Raw genomic sequence first — 20,827 nt, forward strand, 5'->3', positions numbered from 1 at the left:
TCAAAGATAAAAGATATATCTCAACAAACACAGGATGCGTGCAGCTGGAATGTCACTCACCCTTCAGTCAGTATTTTTCTCACCCCGTCATCCACCCACAGCCATATCAAGACTATATTGGCTGTGGGTAGAGGTGGGCATGGGTGGCCTGTTATCTCAGAACAACAAACACAATATTTCATAACAGAAGATAAAAAAAAAAAAAAATTTCTTATTATGATCCATGAGTGAGATTATTAACTTGTTAGCATTCATATTATTCTGTCAGAATTTATGCTTTTTTTTATTCACGTTGCTTTAAATTAACCATGCCTTATCTTGTAGCAACGAGATTTTGATGAGGTAGCTGTTAATTTTTAGAACAATATCATGGAATTGGTGTGAGAGGCCAGATCTGGCCAGCTTGAACCTAAAACATGTAAAATATTTTGGCTGGATATGGCCACTTTAATTGCCAAAAGGTTAATAATTATGATCAATTTATACATCATCATCATCATCATCGTTTAGCGTCTGCTTTCCATGCTAGCATGGGTTGGACGGTTCAACTGGGGTCTGGGAAGCCAGAAGGCTGCACCAGGCTCCAATCTGATCTGGCAGTGTTTCTACAGCTGGATGCCCTTCCTAACGCCAACCACTCCATGAGTGTAGTGGGTGCTTTTTACGAGCCACTGGCACAGGTGCCAGACGAGTCTGGCAAACGGCCACAATCGGATGGTGCTTTTTATGTGCCATTGGCACAAGGGCCAGGCAAGGCTGGCAACGGCCATGATCGGATGGTGCTTTTTACGTGCCACCGGCACGAGGCCAGTTGGGGCGGCGCTACAGGTGCCAGACGAGTCTGGCAAACGGCCACGATCGGATGGTGCTTTTTATGTGCCACCGGCACAAGGGCCAGGCGAGGCTGGCAACGGCCATGAACGGATGGTGCTTTTTACGTGCCACCGGCACGAGGCCAGTCGGGGCGGCGCTGGCAACGGCCACGTTCGGATGGTTCTCTTACGTGCCACCGGCACTGGTATCTCAGCTGCAATTTCCATTGATCGATTTCAATTCTGATTCGATGTTATAAATTCTTCAGCATTTAAATCAGCCATTTGACGGAGTAATCTGAACGCTAGATAGTTAATCCTCATTTCATCATTTCTTAACCCTTTATTCTTATAGACTCTTTAGCATTTAAACCGACCATGTCTGGCCTAAATAATCTATCTGTCCCATGTTCAAACATGCTAGTTCTAGCCTCTTACACCTACCCTTCAATGTCGTTCTAAAAATAAACAATCACATCATCGAAATCTCAGAGCTATGAGATAATGCATGATTAATTCAAAACAATATGGATAAATAAGCATTGCATTTGACAGAGGGTTAATCCTCATTTCATTATCTTTTTAACTTCCACTTTTCCATGCTGGCATGGTTCGGAGGTAGATTTTTTTTGTATAGCTGGATGACTTTCCTGTCACCAACCCCTAACAGTTTCTGAGTAAGGTAATATTTTCCCCCTGGTCAGATATGTTGTTGCAGATTATTGTAAACAAATGACATTCATTTACAACAATCACATAATGTGATGCCAAGACAAGAAACACACACACACACGATGGGCTTCTTTTAGTTTCTTATTTCTTTATTGCCCACAAGGGGACAAACAAGGACAGACAAACGGATTAAGCTGATTATATCGACCCCAGTGCATAACTGGTGCTTAATTTATTGACCTCGAAAGGATGAAAGGCGAAGTCGACCTCGGCGTAATTTGAACTCAGACCGTAGCGACAGGCAAAATCCCACTAAGCATTTCACCCGGCGTACTAACATTTCTTATTTCTTTATTGTCCACAAGGGGCTAAACATAGAGGGGACAAACAAGGACAGACAAAGGGATTAAGTCAATTACATACGAAACCCAGTATACCTATCATGACTACCCATCTAAGGGTACACCAGGCACATGCATCACAACCATATGTGTACAACATGGTGATCTTATATCAAAATAAACAACACATGACCTTGAAGGAGGGGCCCAGTTAGAATTTTCTTCAGGTTGAGTAGCCCATCCTGCTTAAAAGGTCCCTGAATAAGGTACTTATTTAATCGACCCCAAAAAGATGAAAGGCAAATTCAACCTCGATGGAATTTGAAGTCAGAACATAGTGGCAGACAAAATACCTATTTCTTTACTACCCACAAGGGGCTAAACACAGAGGGGGCAAACAAGGACAGACAAACGGATTAAGTCGATTATATCGACCCCAGTGCGTAACTTGGTACTTAATTTATCGACCCCGAAAGGATGAAAGGCAAAGTCGACCTCGGCGGTATTTGAACTCACAACGTAATGCAGACGAAATACCACTAAGCATTTCGCCCGGCGTGCTAACGTTTCTGCCAGCTCACTGCCTTCCTTTGAGTTTCTGTTTACCAAATCTACTCACAAGGCTTTGTCTATCCTGGGGCTGCAGTAGAAGACACTTTTGTTAGCCGCTCTCCAGCCATCTATTTAAAACTATATACAGCTATGGTACGACCACACTTGGAATTCGCATCATCAGTTTGGAACCTCTATCTTGCTCAGAACAATGACCTCCTGGAATCTGTCCAGAGACGTGCAACCAAACGCATACCCTCCATCAGACACCTACCATATTCTGAGCGCCTTGTTTCCCTGGGCATGGATTCACTGAAGCTCCGGCGTCTGGCGACGGACTTGGTAAACACCCACAAAGTTGTCAACCACCTCACCAATAACAACACTGAACACCTTTTTGATCTCCATGTGTCTAACACACGTGGACATGCCTACAAAGTCAGAAAACAACACAGCTCTCATGACTTTCGGAAACATTTTTTCACGCTCAGAGTTGCTGAAGCATGGAATAAACTGCTTGCGTCAGTTGTTGACTGCCATGACACTGCATCCTTTAAGGCCCTCATGCTTTCCGAAATCCGCTGAAACTACACCTGATTATATATACACTTTAGATGAGTTGTAGTGCACCTGAGCACTGTACACAATGGAAGCACTCCATCGGTTACGACGACGAGGGTTCCAGTTGATCCGAATCAACGGAACAGCCTGCTCGTGAAATTAACGTGTAAGTGGCTGAGCACTCCACAGACACGTGTACTCTTAACGTAGTTCTCAGGAAGATTCAGCGTGACACAGAGAGTGACAAGGCCGGCCCTTTGAAATACAGGTACAACAGAAGCAGGAAGTAAGAGTGAGAGAAAGTTGTGGTGAAAGAGTACAGCAGGGATCACCACCATCCCCATTTAAACAGATTAAGAACAAAACAAATCAAAGCAAGAATATGTTTCTTGCTTCTTAAACAAACAAGTAGGTTTTCAATCTTATCTTCTTACTATTCCCATCATGAAAAAAAAAAAAAAGATTACTGTCAGGAAAACAAAACAGGAAAACAAAAACCTTTCTCTGCAGATAGCAACAGCAACAACAACATAAGTAACAATGACCTAATAACAAACAAGATAAAGAATGGAAAACTATTACTTGTTTATTACTCTTTTACTCTTTTACTCGTTTCAGTCATTTGACTGCGGCCATGCTGGAGCACCGCCTTTAATCGAGCAACTCGACCCCGGGACTTATTTTTTTTATAAGCCCAGTACTTATTCTATCGGTCTCTTTTGCCGAACCGCTAAGTAACGGGGACATAAACACACCAGTATCGGTTGTCAAGCAATGCTAGGGGGACAAACACAAACACACAGACGCATTATATATATATACATATATACGACGGGCTTCTTTCAGTTTCCGTCTACCAAATTCACTCACAAGGCTTTGGTCGGCCCAAGGCTATAGTAGAAGACACTTGCCCAAGGTGTCACGCAGTGGGACTGAACCCGGAACCGTGTGGTTGGTAAACAAGCTACTTACCACACAAATCTTTTTCAATGAAATGCTAAAATAAAATAAGGCTTTATTATCATTTTGTTGCTGTTGTTGTTGTTAAGTCTAGAGTGGCTCTTGATTTGAACAAACCAATGAACAAAGACATTCCAGTTGTGACCACCCACATTTATGAATATTCTCATTTCTCATTTCCAAACTATTTACTTCCACAAACAAAACTAAAGAGTTTTTTCAGTGAAAAGGCGAAAAGTATTACGTTTCAATTTATTTATTGAAATTAGCTTCCGTACCAACATGGAAGATGTAGGTTTAAATGTGATGATGACGAGGATTATGATGACAATGACGGTAATGATGATGTCAATGATGACGATGATGATGAAAGGTGATGCTGATGACTTGTGATGATGATGACGAGAAGGAAGCTGTTAATGATGATGATGATGAGAAGGTGGAGGAAGAGGAGGAGGGTGAGGATGATGATGATGAGGAGGAGGAGGAAGAGGGTGAGGATGATGAGGATGATGATGAGGAAGAGGATGATGAGGAGGAGGAGGAGGAAAAGGATGAGGATGATGATGAGGAAGAGGATGATGATGAGGAGGAGGAGGAAAAGGATGAGGAGGAGGAGGGTGAGGATGATGAGAATGATGATGAGGAAGAGGATGATGATGAGGAGGAAGAGGATGATGATGAGGAGGAAGAGGAGGATGGTGATGATGATGATGAGGAGGAGGAAGCCTTTTAAGAAAACATCTCGAATGTTTTTAAACAATAATTAACCAATTCCGTTATACAATAACAACAACAACAACAGAGGCAGCAGAAAGCGTTCATATATTGAACATGTTATTACTGATAATCAATATGGATTTCTAAAATAGGTTCACCAACTTCAAATGTACTGACCCCACTATTTGATTGGTATGTTACCGATACTTAGCTGGTATGTTATTCTATCAACCTCCAGAAAGATTAAAAAAACTCAAGCTGATTCTCGTAGGATTTGAACTCTGGATGTCAGTAACCATAACTAAAAACTGGTGATAGCAATAATAATGATCCTTTCTATTATAGGCACAAGGCCAGAAATTTTAGGGGAGGGGACTAGTCAATTACCTTGAATCCAGTGTTTCACTAGGACTTAATTTATAGACCCTGAAAGAATGAAAAGCAAAGTCGACCTCGGTGGAATTTGAACTCAGAACGTAGTGATGCACGAAATGCTGCTAAGCATTCTGCCAGCTCACCGCAAGGAGGAGGAGGAGGAGGAAGAAGCAGAAGGAGGAGGAGGAGGAGAAGAAGAAAGGGAGGAAGAAGAAGAAGAGAAAGAAGAAGAAGAAGTGAAAGAAGAAGAGGAATAATAATAATAGTAATAATAATAATAATAGTAATAATAATAGTAATAATAATAATAATAGTAATAGTAATAATAGTAATAATAATAATAGTAATAATAATAATAATAATAATAATAATATAGTAATAATAATAATAATAATAATAATAGTAATAATGATAATAATAGTAATAATAATAATAATAATAATGAGTCAATATGGAAAAAAAATCATTTGTGAAGAAAACGTCCAGATTTTGTTATATACATTGTAGTGGGGATGGGAACAAAACAGACACACACACACATACAGTGAGACACACACCTGTACACACTCAGACAGAGACAAGGTTAAATTGTCGATAAGGGAAAGTGCCATCTGGCCAGAGTCATTCTGGATAGCAACACCGACAACAACAACAACACAAAGTGTTTTGTAAACAAACAATAACGAAATGAAACATAAGAAAAACAGGTGGAAGGTTTCATAAGTCACACGCAATGAACTGTTGATATTATTGACAATTAGGCGCAGGAGTGGCTGTGTGGTAAGTAGCTTGTTTACCAACCACATGGTTCCGGGTTCAGTCCCACTGCGTGGAACCTTGGGCAAGTGTCTTCTGCTATAGCCTCGGGCCGACCAATGCCTTGTGAGTGGATTTGGTAGACAGAAACTGAAAGAAGCCTGTCGTATATGTGTATATATATATATATATGTATGTATGTTTGTGTGTGTGTGTTTGTCCCCCTAGCATTGCTTGACAACCGATGCTGATGTGTTTACGTCCCCGTCACTTAGCGGTTCGGCAAAAGAGACCGATAGAATAAGTACTGGGCTTACAAAGAATAAGTCCCGGGGTCGATTTGCTCGACTAAAGGCGGTGCTCCAGCATGGCCGCAGTCAAATGACTGAAACAAGTAAAAGAGTAAAAGAGTAATTAACATCATGACAATTAAATACACAATTAAATACCAAGACATTGGTATTTAACATACTACATAAGGTGGGGCCACTTAACTTCTTTGTGCATATGTACTTGAGGTTTAACGTACCAGATAGGAGGGGAGAGGTACTAACATACCGACCTACACTTACAATACTAGAAAGTTGAACATAAATTGTGGACTTAACCCTTTAGCATTCAGATTACTCTGTCAAATGTAAAGCCTGTTTACTCACATTGTTTTAAATTAATTGTACAGCATCTTGTAACTCTGGGATTTTGATGATGTCCCTGTTTATTTTTAGAATGACATTGTAGGGTAGGTGTGAGAGGTCAGAGTTGGCTGGTTTGAGCATAAAACAGGAAGACAATTTTGGCCTGATATGGCCGGTTTAAACACTAATGTTTATTCAGATGCATTTTGTGATGTAGGGCACGAAAATACCTTAAGCTAAGCCTGAAAGCAATGAAGTCATAAGTAAGCAACATTTATTAAACGTTATTACTGTTATTTCTTTATTTTCTGCAAACAAAATGCACAAAAAAGCTACATGTTTGCATTATGTTATATATACAATAATAATAAAGGATGTTACTGTATACAGTTTTACAAACCAAGGACGTTATATAGACCTTCTTGACTCAAGTTAGAGAAGGGGTGCGTATTATACACAAGGTTTAGGTTTTTCAGAGGTACAGCCCCCTAAAAATCCCCTGCATATTATACTCAAGGGTGGACTACACTCAAGGATTTACGGTAAGCATTAATTTTTGATAGAGTAATCTGAATGCTAAAGGGTTAAGTACACCTGATACTTGATCAAATATGTTATATCATCAGTGACAACGTATTGGTTTGTCCAGAAAGTTTGTGCCGGTTTTTAAAGGAAAGAAAAAGGTCAATAAAAACTTGCCATTACATTTTTAATCAACCAAATACGAACCATTTTATTACACAACGCCTCTCCATCTTTCCTTTAACTTGAAAATACCCTCTTCCAAGAATTGAGGTGGTTTCATGGCAAAGAATTCATCAAGGTATCTTTTTACGTCATCCAAGGAATTGAAATTTTTACCATTAAGACTATCTGACTCATACACTGTTCACTTCCCAGACATTTGTACATTAAGCCACATGCTTTATATGCACTTTTGACAAGTTGTGGTGCACCTGAGCACTGTATACAATAATTTCATTATATATAAAACACTCAGTAGATAAGCATACTGCCCAACGACATGGTCCTGAGTTCAATCTCACTGCGTGGTATCTTGGGCAAGTGCTTTCTACTATAGCCTCGGGTCAACCAAAGCCTTGTGAGTGGATTTGGCAGAAGGAAACTGAAAGAAGCCCATCATCATCATCACTTAACATCCGTTGTCCATGCTGGCATGGGTTGGATGGTTTGACCAGAGCTGGCAAGCTGCACTAGACTCCAGTCTGATTTGGCATGGCGTCTATGGCTGGATGCCCTTCCTAATGCCAACCACTTTCAACTAGTCCCCTCTCTGCAAATTTCAGGCCTTGTACTTTTAGAATCATTAACATGCTGGACTAAATTCTAAGCGGCATCCCATCCATCTTTACGTTCTGAGTTCAAATTCCACCGAAGTTGATGTTGCCTTTCATCCTTTTGGGGTTGATAACATTAGTACCAGTTAAGTACTGAGTACCAGTTAAGTACTGTACCAGTTAGTACCAGTTAAGTATTGAAGTACACCCTCCCCCAAAACTGCTGGCCTTGCGCCAAAATTTGAAATCATTATCATTATTATTATTAAGGTAGTGTAAATATGGTGGAATTCACCTGCCATTTTATTTATTCCTCCAGGCTGAGATGTCAACAGTTCACAAATATATATCTCCTCATAGGTTTTGAGGACTGAAAGTGCAGTGAAGTAAGGATATTTTTTGAGAATGTGCACACTCAAGTCTTTCTCAAATTTACACCCGTTTGATGGTAAATGCTCCGCAAGTCCCTTGGAACCACTGCTTTTGTGCCTGATTTTGTACCTGTGTCTGTTAAATCTTTTTTGCAATCTTTCTGTTGTGCAGCTAACATAAATCATATACTGTATACACCAAATGAGAATCCTTACATGTCCCTCCTTTTGTGCAAATCATAACATTTCTGTTATAATTCTTGATGGAATTGGTCTAAGGTAGCGAGCTAGCAGAATTGTTACCACAGTGGCGAAAAAGGCGGAGAGCTGGCAGAAACGCTAGCATGCCAGGCAAAATGCTTAGCGGCATTTTGCCTGCCGCTACATTCTGAGTTCAAATTCCACTGAGGTCGACTTTGCCATTCATCCTTTCGGGGTCAATTAAATAAGTACTAGTTACGCACTGGGGTAGATGCAATCGACTTAATCCGTTTGTCTGCCCTTGTTTGTCCCCTCTGTGTGTAGCCCCTTGTGGGCAGTAAAGAAATAAGAATTGTTACCACACTGGGAAAATAGCTTAGCAACATTTTTTCTGACTTTACATTCTGAGTTCAAATGTCACTAGGGTTGACTTTGCCTTTTATCCTTTCGGGGTCAATAAAATAAGTATCAATTGAGCACTGGGGTCAATGTAATCAACTAGCCCCCACTCCCTGAAAATTTCAGGCCTTGTGCCTATAGTAGAAAGGATTATTATTATAATTATCATCCTGCATGTGTAAGCGAAAGTAGGGTATTGCAATCACTTGTCTTTGTCTGTGTGTTTGCAAAATTACTGGAAAACGACCAAATAGATTTTCACCAAATTTGGCAGCAATACTCATTGGGTGAGTGGCTTGAAATGATGAAAATTTGGTTTGATTATCTTCAAACGTACATAAATACATACCTATATAGGTGACTCTGTGTGTGTGAATGTGTGTGTACAGTAAAAGATTTGAGGGTTTCATTTATTTTGAGTTGATTTCTTAATTTCACTGGAGTATGAATACCTATAATGATGATACTTACAAAAAAAAGAAAATTGCCATTTTTTCATCATTGTTGTTGTTGTTGTTATGGGTATTATTATTATTATTATTATTATTATTGAGTGGCTGTGTGGTAAGTAGCTTGCTTACAAACCACATGGTTCTGGGTTCAGTCCCACTGCGTGGCAGTTTGGGCAAGTGTCTTCTACTATAGCCTTGGCCGACCAAAGCCTTGTGAGTGGATTTGATAGACAAAAACTGAAAGAAGCCCGTCGTATATATGTATGTGTGTGTATATATTTGTCGCCCCAACATCGCTTGACAACTGATGGTGTGTTTTTACATCCCCATAACTTAGCGGTTCGGCAAAAGAGACCAATAGAATAAGTACTAGGCTTACAAAGAATAAGTCCTGGGGAGACTTGCTTGACTAAAAGGTGGAGCACGGCCACAGTCAAATGACTGAAACAAGTAAAATAGTAAAAGAGAAAGATAGTAATAGCGGCAAGGTGACAGAATCATTAGTGCACCAGGAAAAATGCTTAGTGGCATTTCTTCCAACTTTATATTCTGAATTCAAATGTCGCCAGGGTCGACTTTGCTTTTTATCTTTTCAGAGTCAATAAAATAAGTACCAGTTGAATACTGGGGTCAATGTCATTGATTTAACCCCTCCCTTAAATGACTAGCCCTGAGTCAAAATTTGAAAATATTATTATTGTCGGCGCTATTGTTTTTGTTGTTGTTTGTTGTTTTCGTAAGAGATAAAAATCAAAGACAATCCTCTCTGTAAAGATATCAAAAAATAGAAAACTAAAAAGTCTATGAATGCCAGTGTCAATGGCAGATCTTATCTACGGATTTTGAAATATTAAACAAATGACTAACAACAAATACGTTTTGTAGATAAACTTGAGATGTCTGTCCCTCTTCTATTAAAGTAGACTGAAGCATTTAAACTCCTGCAGTATGATATGAACTTATAATTTATCAACACACAATAACTTGGGTTTCAGCCATAATTAGCATCGGGCTAATGATGATGATGATGACAACAATGATTCCTGAGAGAATTAGGTATTTAAATGATATGCTCCATGTAGGGTTGGATTAACCTGTAGTCACCACCTATAGGTTAATTACGTATCCAGTAGAATGTTCAGATTTTCCATGCTCAGCTTTGGCTAGCTTCAGGCATGTTCACCCTGGTTGCACCAGTCTCCAATCTTGATTTGGCAGAGTTTCTACAGCTGGGTGCTTTTTATGTGCCACCGGCACGAGGGCCAGTCAGACGGTACTGGCAACGACCTCGCTCGAATCCTTTTACACATGCCACCAGCACAGGTGCCACTAAGGCGACTTTGGTAACGATCACGCTCGAATGGTGCCCTTTTACCTGCCACTGGCATGGAAGCCAGTTGTCTGCTCTGGCAACGATCACGCTGGGATGGTGCTCTTGGCACCCTACTAGTGCCAGTAAGGCGATGCTGGTAACGATCACACTCGAATGGTGCCCTTTAAATGCCACTGTGTTCTTGGGATATTCTCCAATTGTTTTGAAATTATACGTTTCATCTGATGATTACAGTTTTTTGCAATGATGTAATATACTCATTCTTCTATTAAAAATGCATACGAAACAGCTGTAATTAACTGACCTTTACCTTCATCTGCTAGTACTCATTTGTATATGTATATTATTCTTTTATTTGTTTCAGTCATTTGACTGTGGCCATGCTGGAGCACCGCCTTTAGTCGAGCAAATCGATCACAGGACTTATTCTTTGTAACCCTAGTACTTATTCTATGAGTCGCTTTTGCCAAACCACTAAATTACAGAGACGTAAACAGACCAGCATTGGTTGTCAAGCAATGCTTGGAGGACAAACACAGACACACAAACATACATGCACACACACACACACATATATATATACATATATACGACGGGTTTCTTTCAGTCTCCATCTACCAAATCCACTCACAAGGCTTTGGTCGGCTTGAGGCTATAGTAGAAGACACTTGCCCAAGGTGCCACGCAGTGGGACTGAACCCGGACCCATGTGGTTGGTAAACAAGCTACTTACCACACAGCCACTCCTGCGCCTATATACAGGGTGTCCCAAAAAAATGTATACACATGCTGCAACAGTCTGTCATGCCAAGCCTTAGAGAGGACTTTGAACAGGAAGAGTTTTATTTCCAGCAAGATGGGGCACCTCCACACTACCATCGCGATGTTAGATCCTTTCTTGATGGGATCTTGCCAAACAGGTGGATTGGACGGAGAAGTTTTGTCGAATACCCTCAACGTTCACTAGACCTCACACCACTAGACTTCTTTTTATGGGGATACCTAAAGGACAAAGTCTACGCACAGAAACCTGCAACAGTCATTCAATTGAGGGCAACCATTGAACATGAATGTACGAATATCCCAAGGGAATTGTTCCATGATGTGTGCCATTCCATCGCTTTGCATTGTCAGCAGTGTCTGGAGCAGAACGGACATCAGTTTGAGAACATGCGATAACAAGACAATAGAATGATATTTGTAAATTCTTTTACATGTTGAAAATTATTCGAATTATAATAAACCCCAAATTTACAATTATTTAAGGTGTGTATACATTTTTTTGGGACACCCTGTATATATATACACAAACACACACCATCAATATTCATGAAGCACTGCAGCAGTTTCACAGTCATCAAACAACGATAATCGAACTCACCTTAATGTCTCGATGGGCAATATCCATAGAATGTAGATGATCAATAGCAGTAGCAATATCTCTGATGATGGCAGCAGCTTCTACAAAAACAAACAATATTTCTCTTAGATATAAATGCTTAAACACAATAAATATATGCATTCAGTGTATAAAATTACATACATACAAACATATATAGAGGGTGCAGCAAATAAACTGTCATCTAAATTTCGCAAAAATGAAAAATAACACTGACACCTCATTTTAACAGATATATTTACCAAAATTACATGAACATAAAAATATCTTCAAATTCAATGACTGGCATCCGTGCTGGCAGGGTGCAAAGAGCACCATATGAGCATGATCATTGACAGAGCGGCTAACCGGCTTCCATGCATTTAAAGAGCACCATTCGAGCGTGATCGTTACCAGCGTCGCCTTACTGGCACTTGTGCTCGTGCTAGTAGGGTGCCAAGAGCACCATCCCAGTGTGATCGTTGCCAGAGCAGCCAACTAGCTTCCATGCCAGTGGCAGGTAAAAGGGCACCATTTGAGCATGATCGTTACCTTAGTGGCACCTGTGCTGGTGGCATGTGTAAAAGGATTCGAGCGAGGTCGTTGCCAGTACCGTCTGACTGGCCCTCGTGCCGGTGGCACATAAAAAGCACCCAGCTGTAGAAACTCTGCCAAATCAAGACTGGAGACTGGTGCAACCATGTGGTTCGCCAGCCCTCAGTCAAAATCGTCCAACCCATGCTAGCATGGAAAGCGGACGTTAAACGATGATGATGATTAAGGAGTAAATTTATTCAATAAAATTGCCATTGGCTTCAACCACGGCCTCCAGACAACTTCAGAATCTCCTGCAACTCGTCTGGATGGTCTCCTTGTTTAAGTTGGTGAATACTGCCATAATCCTTGCCTTCATCTTTCGTATTACAAGGAGTTTTGCTGTTGTTTCACTCAACTGTGGTCTACATAATAATTAAGGAGTTACAGTCTAGGGAGTTAGGTGGCCAGATGTTAGGGGTGATGTGGTCACAGAAATTGACTGACAACCATCACTGGATTCTCCTGCTTGTGTGGCATGCTGCAGAGTCCTGTTGCCAAACATAGGGTCTTTCAGCATCTACCCTCTTGACCCAGGGCAGCACTACCTCCTCCAGGCCCTTGATATAGGCCTCTGTTTTGAGCCTGAGGCTGTGTGGGAAGATGAATGGAGCCATAATGTCGCCATAACTCCAAACACCATGAAGCTGACTGGATGTTTGATTTTTATCACTCTCAGTACTTGTCCTCAGATTTACACCCAAATACTCTGAAATGCTCGTATTGGAGCTTTCAGCATGAATACCAAGCAGTACAGCATACCGTTTCCAAATTTCTGGCAGAGTGAATTGCATCATGGTGCTGTTTTCCTTACAGATGGTGCCCAACTGACCCTACTATACTGTAGTTGACAAAATCAAAAACAAACAATGAGCATGTGATTGAAGAAAAAATAGAACAAATATCTTACAAACTATAAAATTTTCTCAATAAAGCCAAGAGAAAAAGATGTTTTATAAACACATTCTACCAGTATACGAAGTTTAACATTTTTTAGTTACCTAGAAATTATGTTAAAAACTGCCATTGAAACCAAAAAGATCCAACATGTATTATATGTGATCGAGTTCTGTTGTCAAAAGCAAGATATATGAATCATGAAGTCACATGAAAATCAAAATGCCCAGACAGGTAATGATCTTGGACACCAACCACCTCTTACGACTTGTGTCATATGTCACAAAACTTGTACGACAATATCTGGACTTAAAAGACATATGCTAGTTCACAAAAACATTCCTTCAGAATCAGAATCCAAAGGACAAAGATATAGAAGAAGCTTGAATAATATCTGCCACTTGTGTTTTAAACCTTGTCAGTCAGCAGCTGGTCTTAAAAGCCATCTGAGGGTTTGTGCTGTGTGATGGGGTGTGATATGTGTGTTGATGGGACAGCTGTCATCTGTCAAGAGACAATTACCATCATCATATATATATCATCATCATCATCATCATCATCGTTTAACGTCCGTTCTCCATGCTAGCATGGGTTGGACGGTTCGACCGGGGATCTGGGAAGCCAGAAGGCTGCACCAGGCCCCAGTCTTATCTGGCAATGTTTCTACAGCTGGATGCCCTTCCTAACGCCAACCACTCCGTGAGTGTAGTGGGTGCTTTTTACGTGCCACCTGCACAGGTGCCAGGCGAGGCTGGCAACGGCCACGGTCGGATTGGTGTATTTTACGTGCCACCGGCACGGAGGCCAGTCGAGGCGGCGCTGGCATCAGCCACGAGTCAGATAGTGCTTATATATATATATATATATATATATTATATATATATATATATATTATATATATATATATATATATGTCCAGATATTCATATATCTACCAATTATAAACATTTTTATTATTTTTTGGCAATTTACTTAATCATTGGTATTTTATTGTTATTTTAATTTTAATATTTCTATTACATGTAATTTTCTAGATGGTGTAATTTAATTGTTCATTTTGAATTGATAAAAGGTGGGTTTTCTCTCATTTTTTATATATATATATTATATTGTGTGAAATTTGATTTAGTATTTCTAAATTGAATTTTTTCCCTGTAAGTTAGGATTAATATTCCCTCAAATTATTATTATATATACATATATGATACCTGTGCTGGTGGCACGTAAAAAGCACCATCCGAACGTGGCCAATGCCAGCGCCACCTTGACTGGCTTCCGTGCCGGTGGCACGTTAAAAGCACCAACCGATCGTGGCCGCTGCCAGACTCCCCAGGCACCTGTGCCGGTGGCACGTAAAAAGCACCCACTACACTCGCGAAGTGGTTGGCGTTAGGAAGGGCATCCAGCTGTAGAAACACTGCCAGATCAGACTGGAGCCTGGTGCAGCCTCCTGACTTCCCAGACCCCGGTTGAACCATCCAACCCGTGCTAGCGCAGAAAACAGATGTTAAACGATGATGATGATAATATGTACATATAAAAGCACATGGCTCAGTTGTTAGAGTGCTGGGCTCACAATCAGGAGGTGTGAGCCTGATTCCTAGATTGGGCTGTGTGTTGTGTTTTTGAGCATTGCACTTTGCAGCACAAGGTGCCACACAATGGGACTGAACCCAGACCATGTGGTTGAAAAGCATACTTCTTACCACACACACAATCCTGCTTGATAAACAACTATCATGGTGCTAGTTCTATCTCATTCATGGCGAAATCACCACACACTCATTTACACTACAACAAAACCAATCCTGTAACACCTGGTTCTTGTTAAATAAATTAATACATCCTCTACTTAATGTACTGAGCCTGTTGCTTTTAATCTTTAAATTATCAACATCCTGGGGCATCTACAACCTTCAGGAGTTTAGTCACTTAACACTAGGACAGACTGTATTCCTCTTTATTCACAAAGTTATGTTGTTTGTAAACCCATTAATCATTCATTGAAGTGTTGTTTGCACACCTAAAATTTCACTCATTCCACACATATTTGAAATTGTAGTGAATAGAATGTCCACTTAACCCATTCATTACCAACCCAGCTGAAACCGGCTCTGGCTCTTTAGTACAAATGTCTTGTTTTCATAAGTTTTGAATTAAAATCTTCCACCAAACCTTAGTCACAATTTATGTTCCTAACACAAGCTGAATGATAACTAAGTTATTTTACTAAATTCTTCGTTATATTTAAAGTAATTGAAAGAAACACAGAACATCTCAAAATAAATATAGTAATGAAAGGGTTAATAAGTAAACCTTCACTCATGAGTACATCAAAATCAATGTCTCACCATTCAGCTGTGTCCTCTCTATCCCTTGCGTCTATCTAATACTACAACAGTCTCTGTTCCTATTACAACATGGATCATACATCACTTTTACCTTTATATTTGCATCCGTACTAGTGGAGCACTAAGAGACCCATCCGGATGTGATCATTGCCAGAGTGGCGAACTGGCGTTTGTGCAGGTGGCATGTAAAAAGCACCATCTGAGTGTGATTGTTACCAGCGTCGCCTTACTGGCACTTGTGCAGGTGACACGTGAAAAAAAAACATGATTTTTCCGTGGCTGTTGCCAGTATCGCCTGACTGGCCCTCATGCCAGTGGCACATAAAAGCACCCACTACACTCTCAGAGTGGTTGGCACCATCTGAAGGGCATCCAGCTGTAGAAACTCTGCCAGATCAAGATTGGAGCCTGATGTAGCCATCTGGTTCGCCAGTCCTCAGTCAAATTGTCCAACCCATGCTAGCATGGAAAGCAGACATTAAATAATGATAATGATGATGATGATGATGATTTGTCTCATCTACCACTTCTCCTCTAACCCCTTCTCAATCCATCACTAAACACTTTCTCTGCATCTTTCTAGAACAACCTCCTTCTCTATATTTCTCCCCCTAAACAACTGACTTTCAAAAGGTTTAACTCAGTGGTTCCCATCCAGCATCCATATAAGATTTTATTGTTAAAATTAATCTGCAATAAAATTGGTTATACTTCTACGATACACAAAGTATTTTGACAATTTTTTTTTTTTTTATATAAAATTCCTAATAATATTTAATTATGAAAATATATGATTTTGTTTTAAATGGGGGTCCAGCGGAGTAGAATAGGAATCAATGGGGTCTTTAGGTAAAAATCCCACTGTTATTTCCCAGTGTTGAAGGTTCAGGAAAACCTTCACATACTGACCATTCTCAATGGATTCTAAATATTTGAAGAGAGCTCTTCTTTACTATATTAAATTATGGAGAGGTCAAGAGAGGCTGAACACCTCACACTTGCTCAGTATAGTTTAAAGAAAAACGACAACGCCGTGGTGATCTCATTCTTGCTCACAACATCATAAGCGGAAAGTGTAACCTCTCGAAAGAGATGTTCTTCACTCCTGCTCCACTGCGTCGGCTGCGGGGTCACTCCGAAAAGTTCTATCTGCGACGATTTCATCTCAATTGAAGGAGAGGGGCTTTCTCCGTCTGGGTTGCGGATCCGTGGAATAAGCTGCCGGACGAAATATTGAAGATGCCGACGACCGCTCGGTTCAAAGTCTCCCTTGACCACAAATGGCCTGAACTTTTTGCATGAACACCCTGTACATAACTCCATGTCCCCCTACATGGCCTTGCTATTTGCTTTTTGAGCCAAAATTAACTTAACTTAACTCAACCCATTAGGAATAGGGATTCCTTACCTTGTTCAGTAAATGCTGAATTTGTTCTTTCTTGGATTCTAGTAAATAATTCTCCACCTTTCATACTGCAATAGAAGAAGAAAAGTATTGAAGTTTATGTTAAATGATGCTGGCATGAAGACTAAATTATTAATGTTTTGCTGACTGATTGAATGAAATTACAGAATGTTCAAGGTTTCATTTGAATATATAGTAAAAAGAAGATTAGTTAAAACATTAATGAAGACACGGGCCCATTTGGAATTGTATATGGCACACAGGCCAATAGGAATGATGAATGGCATACGGGGCCAATGAGAATAACATATGGCACACAGGGCCAGTAAAAATGACATATGGCACACAAGGTCAATAAAAATGACATACAGCACACAGGGCCAATAGAAATGACACATGGCACACAAGGCCAATAAAAATGACATACAGCACACAGGGCCAATAGAAATGACACATGACATACAGGGCCTATAGGAATGACACATGACATACAGGGCCTATAGGAATAACAAATGTCACACAGAGCCAATAGGTATGACAGGTATGACACACAGGGCCACTAGGAATCAGCTTTATGATCAGAACCATCTATAATCTCTTTCCTACTGTCCCAAACTCTAGGACAAATGGGAGAAAAGACTGTAAATATAAGCTCTTCTTTGTACAGGGGTGGACAGACTGTAAGAGATAATGTGCAGTTGATGCTATAAGGTAGTTCATTTACAGACTTAAATAGTTGTAGGAAATTTGAAGTCAATGTAATTGTCCAGCGAAAAGTAGTTCCAAAGAAAAATCTAAGGAAGCATGCCCCACACCACTTTCTTTGACAGTGCTAAAGAATGAGAAATGGAAGTAAATCTGATGGAATTTCAAGGAGAGACTTGAAAGCAATGAGACACATTCCACATCTCAGATTGTGTGAATAAAAATAGAACAGGACTGAACTGTGTCATTCGACTCTCAGATTAACGAAGAATTCAAAGTGGCTGATTACAGTGGTTGGTTTCACTGTTGGCACAATTTGGGTTAGGCTGGGTTGCTCGTCTGAAGTAACAAGAATGGAAATACAGTGGAGGGATTGATGAAGGATCTGATCACTACAATAAAGTATGATAAACTTAGATAATTAGGGGTCAGAGGCTGAATAAGTTTGAGAGCCCTGAATAGTTTGGAGGAGATGGCAGAAAATGTATCACCTCTATGCCTGTGACAGGATGTGAGAGAAAGAAATCAGTTTATTCTGAGAAATTCTATAAAATAGCAATAAATCCAGTGATTAACTAAAAGCACAAGAATTCAAAATCACGATAAGAAACCTGTTTATGCATACCAGTAATAGCAAGAGAACATCTGGAAGAATACCAAGAAGTTGAGAATTAAAAAAATAGTGTAGCAATTCCTTCTGCCAATCTTTCAGTTCTTCAAGTCCCACACAAGAAGCCTAAAGACACTTCTTGTTTTATACAAATAAATGTTTTGATGAAAGCAGATCCTATTTAATATGCTAAATCACAATGTTTGGCTTAACACTGCCACAAAGTTAAATATTTAGAAATTAAATAATAGAAACATGACCAGGGAAATTATAGCTGGACTATCCTAAACTATTTGCATTAGGAGAGTCGCCTAAATATGTAAATATGTATGTGGACACATCCTATGAATGTATCAGTTATTAACATTCAACAGTAAGAAAAATAATTAGCCATATTAACAGTATTCTTAACATACCACACACACACACACTTCCTACGCAACAGATAAAATATGTTAAGAGTAAATATTCGCTTTGTTGTATAAAAAATAAATTTAAGAGTTATTAACATTCAACAGGAAGAAAAATTAATTAGCCATATGAACAGTATTCTTAACAGACCAAACACACATACTTCCTATGCAACAGATAAAATGTGTTAAGAGTAAATATTCGCTTTGTTGTCATCATCATCATCATTTAGCGTCCGTTCTCCATGCTAGCATGGGTTGGACGGTTCAACTGGGGTCTGTGAAGCTGGAAGGCTTCATCAGGCCCAGTCTGATCTGGCAGCGTTTCTACGGCTGGATGCCCTTCCTAACGCCAACCACTCTGTGAGTGTAGTGGGTGCCTTTTACGTGCCACCCGCACAGGTGCCAGACAGAGCTGGCAAACGGCCACGAACGGATGGTGCTTTTACGTGTCACCGGCACGGGGGCCAGGCGAGGCTGGCAACGGACACGAACAGATAGTGCTTTTACGTGCCACCAACATGGGGGCCAGACAGAGCTGGCAAACGGCCACGAACGGATGGTGCTTTTACGTGTCACCGGCACGGGGCCAGGCGAGGCTGGCAACAGACACGAACGGATGGTGATAAAAAATAAATTTAAGAGTTATTAACATTCAACAGTAAGAAAAATTAATTAGCCATATGAACAGTATTCTTAACAGACCAAACACACACACACACACACACACACACATACACACACTTCCTATGCAACAGATAAAATGTGTTAAGAGTAAATATTTGCTTTGTTGTATAAACAATAAATTTAAGGTCCCAGTTTGCCTTAACAGGATTTCAAATTCAGTTGTCAGACTTTTATCAACAATTAGAGATATCAGCAAGACTTAAGAACAGCATCACAATCCTAGAATCATTTTGGTTCCTGTTTGAGTTCTTAGTAAATAAGACATTTCTAATGTGTCACATCCTTTTACTTTACATGACAACATAACAGACCTAGGTAGAACCACAATCTAAAAATAAAGTCTCTCCGGACACCAAACCTACTAGACAGAGCAGATAGATGAAACCTCAATATAATACAGACAATACATGAGATCCATCAATGAGTTATTGTAGTCTTGTCAAGTCCCCCAGTTTCTCCTCAGCAAACCACAAACGCCACATGACTGAACGCACACACACAATCATCATCATCATCACCATTGCCACCACGACCATGACCACCACCACTGCCACCATCATCATTGTCATCATCATCATCATCACAGACAACCGACAGAAGGAAATCATAAACATTCAGAATGAAAAAAAAAAATCACCTGATGCTGTCAAAAATACAGTTTGTCACTGGAAACAAATTCCAGACTTCACAATTCCCACCTTTTTCATCTTTTATCCTTTCTGTTTCAGTCACTGGACTGTGGCCATGCTGGAGGCATCACCTTGAAGGGTTTACTCAAACAAATCCACACCAATACTTATTGTATCAGTCTTTTTTGCTGAGCCACTAAGTTTTGAGGCTATAAACAGACCAATACCTATTTCTTTATTACCCACAATGGGCTAAACATAGAGGGGACAAACAAGGACAGACATAGGTATTAAGTCGATTATATCGACCCCAGTTCAAAACTGGTACTTTATTTATCGACCCCGAAAGGATGAAAGGCAAAGTCGACCTCGGCGGAATTTGAACTCACAACGTAGCGGCAGACGAAATACCGCTAAGCATTTCGCCCGGCGTGCTACCGTTTCTGCCAGCTCACCACCTATAAACAAACTAATACCAGTTGCCAAGAGGTGATGTGGGACAAACACACACACACACACAAACGTATGTCACTCTCCCTTCGAAAACAAGAATCTGCCTGTCCCTCTTTTCCTCCCCCTTTTCATGCTTTAATTCCTCATCTCCTCGCATAAAGACCCACCACCACCACCACCACTACCGTGTTTTGCATTCATGCAAGTTGCATGGCAACCTTGCTGATGCCCGTGGCATGAAAATATCACCCAGGGCATTCCGTAAAGTGG

The 20,827-nt window shown here is 40.2% G+C and overlaps 1 protein-coding gene across 1 annotated transcript in view; it reads right to left on the minus strand.

The window, feature by feature from the left end:
- The window catches only part of LOC115223812 (MAP kinase-activated protein kinase 2), a 135,739-nt gene that overhangs the window by 27,374 nt on the left and 87,538 nt on the right, over nt 1–20,827 (minus strand). Inside the window, exons 3-4 of the mRNA XM_029794476.2 lie at nt 17,067–17,131; nt 11,820–11,899 (exon numbers count right to left, since the gene is read on the minus strand). Coding sequence (XP_029650336.1) covers nt 11,820–11,899; nt 17,067–17,131 — 145 coding nt within the window. The remainder of the gene's footprint in view (nt 1–11,819; nt 11,900–17,066; nt 17,132–20,827) is intronic.

This window comes from Octopus sinensis, linkage group LG24 (genome assembly GCF_006345805.1).
Source record: "Octopus sinensis linkage group LG24, ASM634580v1, whole genome shotgun sequence".
Classification (NCBI taxonomy): domain Eukaryota; kingdom Metazoa; phylum Mollusca; class Cephalopoda; order Octopoda; family Octopodidae; genus Octopus; species Octopus sinensis.